The sequence below is a fragment of the Maylandia zebra genome, linkage group LG14, assembly GCF_041146795.1.
Source record: "Maylandia zebra isolate NMK-2024a linkage group LG14, Mzebra_GT3a, whole genome shotgun sequence".
Lineage (NCBI taxonomy): Eukaryota > Metazoa > Chordata > Actinopteri > Cichliformes > Cichlidae > Maylandia > Maylandia zebra.
In genome coordinates this window covers 22,028,371-22,041,355 of record NC_135180.1, presented here as the reverse complement: position 1 = coordinate 22,041,355, position 12,985 = coordinate 22,028,371, and the positions used below count along the sequence as shown (strand labels likewise).

Below are 12,985 nucleotides of genomic sequence, written 5' to 3'. Positions count from 1 at the left end.
TGTGTATAAAGCACACCTGTCTGCAGAATCAGTTTCTTTCCAGTTTCTCCACCAAAGAACAAAAGTCTTCCCACATGACATTAACCCAAAACATACCAACAAGGTAACAAAGGAGAGGATAAGAAGAAGCTTGGCATTCCTATATGAAATTTGTGGAGTGAGCCGAAGCCTCAAGTTGCTAAGCAACAGCCAGGTTTTAGAGTTTCTGTAAAGAGCAATGGGCCAAAATCCCTACAAGAAACATCTTACTGCTGTGCTTCCCAACAAGGGTTTCTCCACCAAAATACTAAATAATTATTTCACTTAGAAACTGATTTGCATGTCATTAACTTTTACATAATGTGTGTTTCTGGATTTTGGGTTGATATTCTCTGTGCCTTAAAACTTTAGAGCAGGGGTGTCAAACTCAAATACAGAGTGGGCCAAAATTCAAAATGGAACAAAGTTGCAGGCTAACATTAATATTTATTGAAAAAAAAATCTTCCTCCAGATGTAAGAATGAATCTTTTCTTATGGACTCAAATAGGTTTTGCTGGAAAACTGAATATGGAACAAGCAAAGTATTAGTATTATACAGCTAATATATATATTAGCTGTATAATACCAGTAGGCCAGCTCTAATAATAATTTGGTATGGCTTCGCAGGCCAAATGTAATTAGGCTGCGGGCCAAATTTGGCCCACGGGCCAGAGTTTGACACCTATGCTCTAGAGATTTCTTTCTAAGTGACCAAACTTCCAGTCAAAGTTTGGTTTTCTTAAGACCCTTGTGCTATGACCAGCAGACACCATAGTTGTTAGGCAGATGACTGTCATGTTTCTGTTTGTAGGTGGCTTCTTGTCTGATGCGGGCTGGTATGGAGATGCAGAGAAAGTGTTTCTGTCGTGCCTGCAGCTGTGCACGCTCCACAGTGAGGTCCTCCACTGCTACCGGGCTGTGGAATGCTGTGTCAGGTCAGTGTCAAAGAGCTGCTTTTATTCACCAGGGAACTCTGTGTCCTATAGTTACAATACCATAATTGTTAGATGTGCCAGATATGATGTTACACAACATGTGTTTTCTCCCAGAACACTTAGGCGTCTGACAGCACAGCTTGAAATGTTAGTTGTGAATAAAAGCCACTGAGTGATTCATATGAAGAGCTGTTAAACAGTCTGTCTTTACATTTTTTTGATTCTTATCAGATGAAAACGGATAAAACACAGAAACTGTATCTCATCACAGACGGTTAAGCTTTCCTTCTGAGTGGAAGTAGCAGCTATCTGTCATGAAGTAACAACACTGTAACTGTTATAAACTAAAACAGCAACATTGTTAGAAGTACCATGGGCCCATATTTAAGGCCTTGTATATAAATGAATCCTAGCAAATGGTATTAATGAATAAACTGAACACTGTAGAGCTAAGAAAAAGCTGCAAAAATGTTTGATCCAGATGTTTCTGTAGCATATTTGGTCCTGACGGGTGTGTTGACCGGGCACAAACATGTAAGCTGTGGTACAGTTTTATATGAGCTCTGCTGTCTCTGTAGTGTGTAACCGAGTGGGTGTGATGGGTTGTCCGTGATGGAGAGCAGTTTGTTCAGTGACCGCCTGTCCCTTGCTGCCCAATGACGATTCCAGATTAGTTTGTTGATCCTGCTACATGTCTACCAGCATCCCGAGAAACTAGAGACTGTTCATCCGCCTGTTGTACACAGCATCACTGTTGGGTTCTCCAGTTTAGTGTCCAGTCATTTAAGTGAACTATGGAAGTCAGCAACCATCTCTTTGTCCTGGGGACGTTCAGGAAGGGGAGATTTTTGTTGGACCATCCCACAAAACGTCTCACCAGTACCTGTACTCTGACTCCTGCCCACCCAACCACTGCAGTGTCGTTAGAGAGCATCTGCATGTGGCTCGATTCCCTGTTACACTGGAAATCTATAGTGTAGAAAATCAACAGGACTGTCCTGTGTGGTGCCCCAGTAGCACTAACACCACATTAAAGATGGGCTTCACCATCCATACAAACTGAGGAATCCAGGAGACGGTAGCAGTGGTGACAGCCAGCCTGAGCTTCTCTCATACATGCACACACACATGTTGCAAATTGCGGAAAACTGAATCCAGTTATTTTCAGGGAAACCAGTGCAGCAGTTTCCTTCCACAGCTTTTGTTGTTTTTAAATTGACAGTTATGCAGTAATACAGCAGATAAGACTGAGACTGAAGCGTCCCTGTCTTCTCTCTTCAGGCTGCTTCATGTCCGTAATGGAAACTGCAAGTACCACCTTGGGGAGGAGACCTTCAAGCTTGCTCAGTCTTACATGGACAAACTAGCCAAACATGGCCACCAGGCCAACAAGGCAGCGCTGTACGGCGAGCTCTGTGCCTTGCTCTTTGCCAAAAGCCACTATGACGAGGTGTGTAGGTTTGACCACTGAGGTGCTTTACAGTTTTGATACTGAGACAACTGAAAGTCCTTTCTGTCTGCAATGACCTTGTCTCTCAGGCGTACAGGTGGTGTATAGAGGCTATGAAGGAAATTACTCCAGGGCTGCCTGTCAAAGTAGTGGTTGATGTCCTTCGCCAGGCCTCCAAGGTAACACTCACACATGTATTTATCGCTCAGATCAGTCTTTGTCTGAATTTTTACACTAGTCTTCCAGACACATGTGTAAACTGTGGATTGTCTCTTCCCTGCAGGCCTGCGTGGTGAAAAGAGAGTTCAGAAAAGCAGAGCAGCTGATCAAACATGCAGTGTTTCTAGCAAGGTAACCCGCTGGGTGTAATGAAGACTCGACAGGGTACTTTCTAACATCGCAGTTTCTGACTGAAAATATTGTCTTACAGAGAACATTTTGGACACAAGCATCCCAAGTACTCCGACACGCTGCTAGATTATGGATTTTACTTATTAAATGTGGACAACATATGCCAATCGGTTGCTATTTACCAGGTACGTAGAGCGATGTGCTACAGGAGTATGCTCTTGTTTTCAGTGATGTTATTTAATTCAATCTTGTCTGATGTACAAATCCCAGACAGCGCTGGATATCCGACAATCGGTCTTTGGGGGGAAGAACATCCATGTTGCCACAGCCCATGAAGACCTAGCCTACTCCTCATATGTGCACCAGTACAGCTCTGGGAAATTTGACAATGCTCTGTGAGTGCATCTTCTAAACTCGGCTAATTACATTCCTCATGAGCTGCCTTGTAAATGTAGTCCAACACCCAAAGTCAGACTCTGGTATTTGGGTAATGTGTATGCAGCTGCACATATCAAATGTTTAACTGTACACACGGGCAGACGTAAAGATGACTGGAGATGCCTGTTGTTTGTGTAATTAATCATGTGATGCTCCTCGTGTATACAAAGGCTGTGATTCAGCATTGCCTAATGGTGAGACCTTTGATCCACTTTTGGACCGTATGAGCTGCAAAACAACTTTGTTCAATGGAAACACTTGATATTCTTGGAAGTGTTTGTCCCCAATATGTAGAGTTTCCAGCCAAGTCTGAGTTACACGACTGAGTGCTGTGTTTGTCCCTCAGATTCCATGCAGAACGTGCCATAGACATCATAACTCACATTCTGCCTGAGGACCATCTTCTGCTGGCCTCCTCTAAGAGAGTCAAAGGTAAGGCAGGCAAAGTGGAGAGTAGTATTATGCTCGTGTGTGTGACTGGCTGCTTGTAATAAAGTACCTTGAAAGAACAATTTAAAACTGGTTCTTTGCTAAGTTGTCTATTCGTAGGTCAAACTTTTGTGGTTTGACAGATTAAAAAAACATTCAGCAAGTGAGTGAAAAAGCAGCCGATGTCCAAACAAACAGTTTGAAAGAGCTTCAGGACGCCTGGAGAATTATTGATTAAGACCAGTTTACATGGAGTCTGAATCCTTTAAAACATAAGAAGTTAGGGATAGCTCAAGACTTTTGCACAGTGCTGTATCTGTTTGAAGCTGTGCATTATGTCTTATAGACTCTATCCGCGTTTGCTTGTTTTTCCCCAACAGCCCTGATTCTGGAAGAAATTGCCATCGACTGTCACAATAAAGAGACAGAAGAGCGCCTCCTGCAGGAGGCTCACGACCTGCACCTCTCCTCGCTGCAGCTGGCCAAGAAGGCTTTCGGAGAGTTCAACGTACAGACAGCCAAACACTATGGCAACCTCGGACGACTCTACCAGTCCATGAGGAAGTTTAAGGTGAGGAGGACATGTGTGGTTTGTAATATTTGACACAATAATTAAAATTAAGGGGCATAAACCATCCCAGCGTGTGCCAGTTGTGCTGCCTTGTGATAAAAATAATCTCAGTGTAAGAAAAGGTCAACGGCAGAGAACAGCTATTCCACATTCACCTCATCTTGATTAAGAGATGAGTGTTTGTGTGAGAGTGAGTCACATTGTGCTTTTACAAGCACAAACCACTGTTTGTGGGAGACTGAATGGTTTTTGCTATTTAAAGCCAGAAATGATGAGATGTGAAATATTGTCATTGCAGTTGGCTGGGATTACACAAATATCAGAGTGGTGCACATTTATAAAGAGTGTGCACCAGTCTTAGATGCTGTCTTTGGCCTATAAAAAGCCAGAGTGGAGGTTAAAAGTAATCCTGCAGAAGTTCTAGTCTGCAGCTGAAATGACTTTGGGCAAGTATCTAATATCCTGCTGTTAATGAGAGACTGACTTGGGACTACACGTTATTCCTTTTAGTCCATTGGAAATGGACTGGAAAACAATTTAAGTGTGAAAGGCCATAACTTGCTTTCAGAGTGTAATGTGACAACTTTACTTTGACCCAGTTACAACACTTACAGGCACTGAACCACTTTTTGTTTTCAGTGGAAACGTAGCTGGATGTTTGATTTATGGGAAAGGCCATGGAAACCAAATAAATATTGCCTTTGAGTTTTGTCTTTGTTTGTGATTCATATCTCTTTGTCTTGCACACGTATTTGTGTAACCAGGAGGCAGAGGAGATGCACATCAAAGCCATCCAGATTAAGGAGCAGCTACTGGGCCACGAAGACTATGAGGTGGCTCTGTCTGTGGGTCACCTGGCCTCCCTCTACAACTATGACATGAACCAGTACGAGGATGCAGAGAGGCTCTATCTGCGCTCCATCGCTATCGGTCAGTAAGAGCAGAACAAGTTCACGTCCATGTTTTTTAGTGTCACAGTAAATGAGGCCCAAGGCCTGGGTCCTGATGTTGCTTCGTCACAGAACATGTTGTACTGAGATGCATCATACTCAACCTACTTCTCAGTTAATTGCCAAGTTTTGCTGTTATTGTTATGTAATCATTTATGTAGAGCTGACATTAATCAGTCCAACACCTGACGTTACTTCGCTACAATGGAAGAGGGTAACATTATCAAAAACGGGGCTCGAGTCAGAGAGACTGAATGAAACATGGTCTGTGATGTTTCTGTCTTCACAGGTAAAAAGCTGTTTGGCGAGGGTTACAGTGGGCTGGAGTACGACTACCGAGGCCTGATCAAACTCTACAACTCAGTGGGAAACTACGAGAAGGTGTTTGAATACCACAACGTACTGTCCAACTGGAACCGGCTGAGGGACCGGCAGTTTGCAGTGGCGGATGCCCTGGAGGACGTCAACACTACACCCCAGCAGACCCAGGAGGTGGTACAAGCTTTCCTATTGGCCCAGAGCCTAGGCCCCACCCGCCCCTGTCTCGGCTGATTGGTTGACCGAATGAGAAGGAGAAGAGAGGAGGGAAAAGAGACAAGTGGGTGGGTTTTAGCCTGGTGTGGACATGATTTGAGCCCAAAATGTGATGCTTCAGTTTCACACGGATTAGTAACACAGCAAATTCAAACATCACTGGCAGCTTGGTTGACTTTGTATGCTGCCAGTACACACACACAGACATACACACGTTTTCATGGAATAAAAAAAATAAATAGAGAAGACACTTATCAAACCTCATCAACACACTCTCACCATCAAGATGCAGTCACTGCGTTTCTCCAACAGAAAGAGGACACATGCCCGAGACTGGGGACTCGAAAAGAAACGTCAGATGTCCTATAAGGATGACGCACGACCTCCTCGCCTCTCATCTCACTCGCCTTTTTCTTCCTGGACAGCAGTTTTGCTTTTGTACCGTACCAGTGTAGCTCAGATCTCCGGGAGCGAACCCGTGTTCTCAAGAGCTGCACGACAGCATCTGTGGAATACCTGCACATCCATCAGCATCACTTGGCAGATCACAGCTGGAAATAGTTGGATATTTTTGACACTTGTACAGTTAAAGAAAATACAGATTGTACTCTTGAGTTTTATTTGAAGGCTTTTTGTTGTTGTTTTTTTCTTTGCAATTAACTGAACGCGAACCCTCAAAGTTGCGTGGAGGAGAATGTGATAACACCAGGTGTGGTTTTTACACACAACAGGTTTTCACAGGTCTTTTTTTCCAGCTTAGTACTGACATAGCATCATTAAAATGCCAATAATTTATATGCAAACATATGTTTATGTAGCCCTTTGTTTAAGTTTTCTTACTGAATGAGAAATGGCTCAACACTATGATAACAAGGGACACGGATGGGAGGGCAAAGAGGAAGCTGCTACATGTGCAAAGGCTCCGCAGCCTCGCTTTGTTCATCTTGAGGCTGTATGTGTGAGTGAGTGAGTGGAACACAACTCTCGGTGCCCAAGTGCTCCACCGATGACTACCAGCCTTACACCAGCTTGCAGTTATCTGTCTGTAGACGGACCCATATTTTGAAGTGCTAAATAAACTATTATATCCTTAACGGCGCTACAGTGGGGACCAATATTGTGTGCTTGTGTGCGTGTTTGCATAGCAGCCTGATTATTGTGCATGTGGCCTCTCTGCTTCACACCCTCCTGTCAGAAAATCCCATTAAAGTTCCTGATATGTTTTTCTGTTACTGGCCCATCGTTCAGAGTCTCGCTGTCCAGAATCTCATCTGTTGCTTTATTTAAAAGCTCAGCTTCGGCTGGTTTTCAGTTTTACTCGACATCTTAGCTCTATAACAGGGGTGGGGGAACTCCAGGCCTCAAGGACTGGCGTCCTGCAGGTTTTACATGTGCTTGATCCAACACAGCTGGTTTAAATGGCTAAATTAAAAAGGTTTCCAGAGGCCTGACAATGAACTAATCATTGGATTCAGGTGTGTTGACCCAGGGTCATATCTAAAGCCTGCAGGACACCAGCTCTACAGCTGCCATGTTGGTATTTTAAAGCTAACTTAGGCTCGCTAGTGGACAAAGTATGCAACGGCCATTACATACTTTGTGCCGAAAGGGCTTTAAAGGAACATGTTCTTATTTTTAGACTGTAATATTGTATCTTTTCATTATTCTCAGTTCTAAATAATCCTTATTGACCTTATCCTGAGCCTTGGGGCAGCCACTCAAGTCAGTGTCTATCTGAAAACAGCTCTTTTAGTGCCTCTGTCTCTCTTAAAGCCAGCTCTCTTCTGCCTGTCACACACAAATAGTTTGAACAGCAGGTGTGTAGCCAGAGCTGTGTGCGTGACTTAACCATGTTAATGGGTTTGGCTCACTGACATGAGAAAACAGAACATTTGAACACCTAGTTGGTCCATTTGAAACCTGTTTGGATTTTGTTCTGTATATTTGGAGTAAGCTACAGTGCTGCGACAAAGTATTTGCCTCCTGATTTCTTCATTTCATGCATGTTTGTCACACTGCAGTGATTAAGATCATCAGACAACATTTAAAATGAGATAACATACGTTTTTAATTGATTTGTGATTTTTGGTGAGGGACAAAAGAACCTACCTGGCCCTGTTTGAAAAAGGAAAAAAACAAAAACAGCTTTTCATAAAAAGAACATCACAGTAAGAGCATGTGGAGGGAGTGGGAGTGGAAGTGGGCTGCTTGGATGATTAAGGATCTGGATGGAAAAAGGAATTCTGCTCTCGACGTACAGCTCGAGCGTGCTCGGGTTACGCAGCAGAACAACACAATCCCAAATATACCAGCAAGTCCATGACCTTAACAGGTTGTTCATGGCCAACACCCCACCAGTGCTCCTCCATACTCGACCAGTTTTTAGACTTTAGGCCAGGTAGGTTTGGATAACTTTTTACCCTTAATCCTAATTTTGAGCTTATTCTGGTTATGTCTGTGTAACATTAACAGTTGTATGATGACCTGAAAGTGAGACAAAAATGCAAAAAACAATGTATATATCAAGAACGGGGCAAGCTCTTGTTCACAGCACTGTTTATGTACCTGTGATCCTGTAAAGCCTTCCACTGCAGATGCTTTCAGTCTAATATTTAGTCCACAGTTTGGGAATCACCAGCTTCTCTGGATGGGATTTTTTCGTTAGTGCAATTCTAACATTACACATGGACCCTTGTTTCACTAAAGCAGTCTGTCAATATAAGAGGTGAAGGAGAAATGAGCGCTTAAAGAGACGCTGCGTAACAGTGGCGTGAAGAAAGGCATGGACGCATGCTGTAGCAGATGAAGGATGAGATTTTGCACAGTCGAGGCTGAACACAGGCTGTGGAGATTCTGTGCAACGTTACTGAGAATGTGATGCCATGGATGAATAGTCCGCTGTTAATTTAGTATTTAGTTTGTTTTGAAAAGAACGAATGAAGAAAACGAGCTTTGCCTTGCTGTTGCTTCAGTGCTGTCAATGTCTCCCTCTGTAACAGTGATGTGAGGGGCTGTAGCTGAGGAGGAGGTCCAGCTCTCAGCTAAACACTCAGTGCTTTGGCTTAAATAGACCCCCCACCCCTCCACCTCTGAGTAGATTTCTTATCTACAGACTTTACTTGTAAACAGGTGCATACAAAGAGAAGGATCATGAATATTTCTTTGTCTTAAAAAGTGAATCATGGAGAAACTTTGCATGATTTGACGTGTGTGCTGTGAGGGCTACGTCTGCATCTTCTCTAGAGGATTACAAAACAGGTCTCGGCAGCAGTTTCTAATCCAGCTTCGGCTGAGGTGCAAGTTCCTTTTTCCTGCTTGGCCAAGATGATCTGCTGATGTCTGAAAGGGAATAGTGTAGTTCAAGTGGTGGTGTCGGGGGTGGGGGGCGCAGGACAAAGTTCAAATTGAAGCTGCGATGTCTCCAACAGCCCGCTTCTCTCTTCAGAGTTCAAAGGAGACGTGTGGGATGTGTTCACTGTTGTCCTGTTACTGCTTCACTGTTAGCTTCAAAAACATTAAAACATCGTTGACCATCACAGTTTCCCTCTTTGCTGTCCGTCAGCTGTACACATCTGGACTTCACCATCCCAGCAAACAACAGGACACTTTTACACTGATGAGATGAAATATTCAGTTTATTTGATTTCAGTCCTTCAAGTTTTCTTCCTTTAAATCTGGCTTTAAGTATAGGTGAGTTATAGTGCATAATACAGCGAGTGGAAAGGAACTTCAGACTTTACTTGGAAATTGCCATTTTTGGCAATTGCCACTACATTTCACTGTGAAACTTTTACTCCTTTTATAGACTAGCCTTACAGCTTCCATCACTGACATTTTACACACAAGACAGATTTTAAAGGGTTAGGATTGCTGCTATACAAATCATAATATTTTTTTTTTACATATATTTGATCGTGCTGGAATTAAAAGTACACCCTGCAGAGCACATAAAAGAGGCAAACGAGGTAAAGTGTGCATAGTAGCAGGCACAGGCGGACGATCTTCCTGCGAGCATGCAGAGGTGGGATGCCCAGGATTTGTAAAGTGTTCACTCTGCAAAGTGCTTCTATTGCCGGGCATAAATGAGGGTCGTTAGATCAGGTAGCGAGGCAGCAGAGAAAGCCACAAGGTGTCTTTGGATCAAGAAGGCAGATCTGTTGACGACTGCGGCTGTGAGTCTGATTAATCCAGGTGAGAGAGGGTGTCTGATGTTGAGAGGTTTAAAACCTGTGATGACCTCATGTTACATCACTGATGATGCATCCCAGCACACTAGTCTGTCATGCAGACCTCAACCAGGCACCGCTCATCACCCGAACACCACCATCACTACAGCGAAGCACGGTGGGGGCAGGATTACACTGTAGGGATGTTCCCTCTAATTTTTCATGTGTCTGAGCGAACACACAAACTCCCTGAGTGGTCTCTTGGACCACTGTGAGCAACAGCAGACGTGTGCACTGTGGTCACGCCAGCATCGAATCCACCCAGGTTACATGGTTTATTAAAATAATCAAATTACAGCATTTATGTTAGACTACTTTTAATTAACTGCTTTAGCCCACTTACAATGATTTTTTTTTTTTTTAAAGAAATCTTGTTCATGACCTGTGCAGCATGTTAAAACTATTGGAAGTAAAAATAACTTAAACTCCAATTTTGAAAACACAACTTTCTAAAAAAGAAATTTATGAAGCTCTGACTCATATCATGAGTATGAGTCTGTGGTCTGGGAGAGCGTCTGTAACTCTGTCTGCAAAATACAGTAAATAATGACCAATGCTGGGCAGTTAATTATATAGTTACTTCTTCAAAAAGGTAACTGAGTTATGCAAACAACAACATTTTTTGCAGCTGTTTACCTAAAAATGCAGCCAAGGCGTTTTTTTTTAAATAAACATTTCAAGCTATTTACAGAACACAAATTATTTGTGCCGCTCCAAAAAATAATTCCTGTCCACTATGAGATGAAGGAGAACAACAGCCTGATACCTGCAGGCCTGACAGCAGCAGACGTATCACTGCTGTAACACCTGTAACATTCAGCAGTCGCCTCATTGTTCTGACACACAACAAAACTATTGACTACACTACACACTAACTACACACTAACTACACACTAACTACACAAGATTTGCGCTAAACGTCGCAAATCTCTCACATCTCAAAAACACGCCGTCACTCCTGTTTTTACCGTTTCTTCCCACAGTAAATATAAACAACGACAGTATTCAGTAAAAAACAAAGAAACATTGCAGATATTTTTATCATAACTCTGGTTTTACGTGGCCGATCAACACAATTTAAAAACTGGTATAAAGTCCACACTTTTCCCTCAGTTGTTCCGTGGATGAGCCGAGGTCTCCCCTCTCGCCGCCGCCTCTGAACACACAAATACAAATTGCATGTGAAGCAGGAGGTGCAGATTTTTTTGCTATTGTTTTCTAAATCCAGGCTTGATCATGTGGAGGTATTTGGAAAACTTTTTTTGGCCAGCGGACGACTGTTGTCTCGCAGAAAGTCAAATCAAATGTATGCAATACACAATCAATTCACAAGAACACATTTAAACAGAAGGTGCCTGATTTCAACTAAACTAAATCATATCGTCACGTTTGGTTTTTTTCTTCTTTCTTGTTTTTTTTTTTTTTTTTTTTTAAAATTAAGCATCTTCTAATGAGAGTGCAAAAACAGTAAAGAAAGAAAAAAAGAGACCTCTTTCCTCTCGATGGAAAAATGCACCATGTCGACCAATTTTTAAAAAAAAGTCAGCATCTGGGATTTGGTTGTTTAGGAAGAGGGGAAAGCAAGACAGCGAGAGAGAGACAGAGATCGATAGCCGGTTTTGAGATGTGGGAGATTTGTGATGTTTAGCGTGGAGTGTATAGTTAGTGTGTTGTGTAGTCATAGTTTTGCTTTGTGTGTCAGTGAGGCCACTAATGACTGTCACAAAGGCACATTGCAATGTAAACACTGTCACCAGGTGAAAACAGGAGCAGTGCTACACCTGTTGTCCTCTTGTGGTGGACATTTTTTTTACTGGCACAAGTAGTTTGTGGGGCATCTTATTGTGACACCTGATTGTTCTTTCATTTTAGTTATAGTAGTATTTTTAAATGGTTGTACCAAATTTTAAAAATGCCAGATGTATTGGTTGCATTTTCAGATAAATAGTTGTATATGTTTATAAAATGTGTGCACAACTTTTAAAAATGTACAATTTATATTTGCATTTCAAGTTATAAAAATAATTTACTCAACATGTCTGTGGTTTTGACAGTAAAAAAAACCTAACTACTAGGATTTTATGGGGTTTTTTTGTGTGATTTCAGATCAGTTGTGTTAATACAGTAAGTCAGTGAAAAAACCAACTAAATTCAGACACATGAGGTTGAGCTGAAAAGAATGATACCAAACAAGGCAGGAAGAAAATAAAAATGAAACAATCTGAGGGTGAAATACAAATGTAAAATCAACAGGAGTCAAAAATGTCCAGTTATATTTTGGACCTCAGAGGGTCAGCCTAACAAATCATGAAAAGTTAGGTTTGGATTTTTGTTCACGACGGTGCAGATTTCTGACATTTTGTGTAATTTAAGCACGTAACAATTTGTGTGAAACTGAAGTTAGCACTTGGACTTAACGCTACAAGCGCCACTTCAACGACCACATGGGATCTGTACAAGACACAAACTGAAAGCATTGGGGGATATATTACACCACAGGTGCCCTATTTGTGGGGGTAGTTACAGAGGTTGTAATTTTTGCAACGAGACTTTGGCTTTAACCGAAGATGGGGCTCCAAGTTCTGCTTTACTTAACGAAAAGGCGCTCTGTCACCCAAGAAACACGCAGGCGCAGAGAGAGAGAGAGCGCGTCGCCCTGTAACCATGGCAACCGTAACGCTGCCGCCTGGAACAACAGCACGTAGCTGTCAAACAAAACCAAACAGTCCTGACCCGCGACAACATGAAACAGGAAAGTACCGCAGTGTAATCCATTTATTTCAACAAAGTAACTGTATCCTGAATACCACCTTTTTAAACGGTAACTGTAACGGAATACAGTTACTCATATTTTGTATTTTAAATACGTAACGGCGGTACATGTATTCCGTTACTCCCCAACACTGTGTGTGTCCCATATAATACAGTGGTTCTCGAAATGTTTAGGCTTCCTTCACCCCCAGCACATCACATAACCATAGGGCAAGAATCCAAATTGAATATAGCCTGAATATAGCGCCACTATATACTTTTTTGCTGCATAAACCATCTTCTTTCAGCTTTGGTAAGGTGCTCACTGATG

General features: G+C 42.3%; 1 protein-coding gene across 1 annotated transcript; it reads left to right on the top strand.

The window, feature by feature from the left end:
* The first annotated feature begins 375 nt into the window (after positions 1-375).
* On the top strand, positions 376-9,213 carry LOC143412464 (amyloid protein-binding protein 2-like). Its single transcript, XM_076873199.1, has 10 exons — positions 376-954; positions 2,236-2,404; positions 2,494-2,583; positions 2,688-2,755; positions 2,835-2,940; positions 3,026-3,150; positions 3,540-3,625; positions 4,003-4,193; positions 4,958-5,123; positions 5,433-9,213. Exons 1-10 carry the CDS (start codon positions 806-808, stop codon positions 5,693-5,695), a joined length of 1,413 nt encoding a protein of 470 aa, XP_076729314.1. The 5' UTR covers positions 376-805; the 3' UTR covers positions 5,696-9,213.
* The last annotated feature ends 3,772 nt before the right edge of the window (positions 9,214-12,985 follow it).

What these genes read in the sequence shown, in the direction of transcription:
- LOC143412464 (XM_076873199.1), top strand. Translation starts at nt 806, where the DNA reads ATGACTGTCATGTTTCTGTTTGTAGGTGGCTTCTTGTCTGATGCGGGC. An exon ending in CCAAAAGCCACTATGACGAG is followed by an intron (nt 2,405 to 2,493) that starts GTGTGTAGGTTT and finishes CTTGTCTCTCAG; the next exon opens with GCGTACAGGTGGTGTATAGA. An exon ending in CTCCTCTAAGAGAGTCAAAG is followed by an intron (nt 3,626 to 4,002) that starts GTAAGGCAGGCA and finishes TTTCCCCAACAG; the next exon opens with CCCTGATTCTGGAAGAAATT.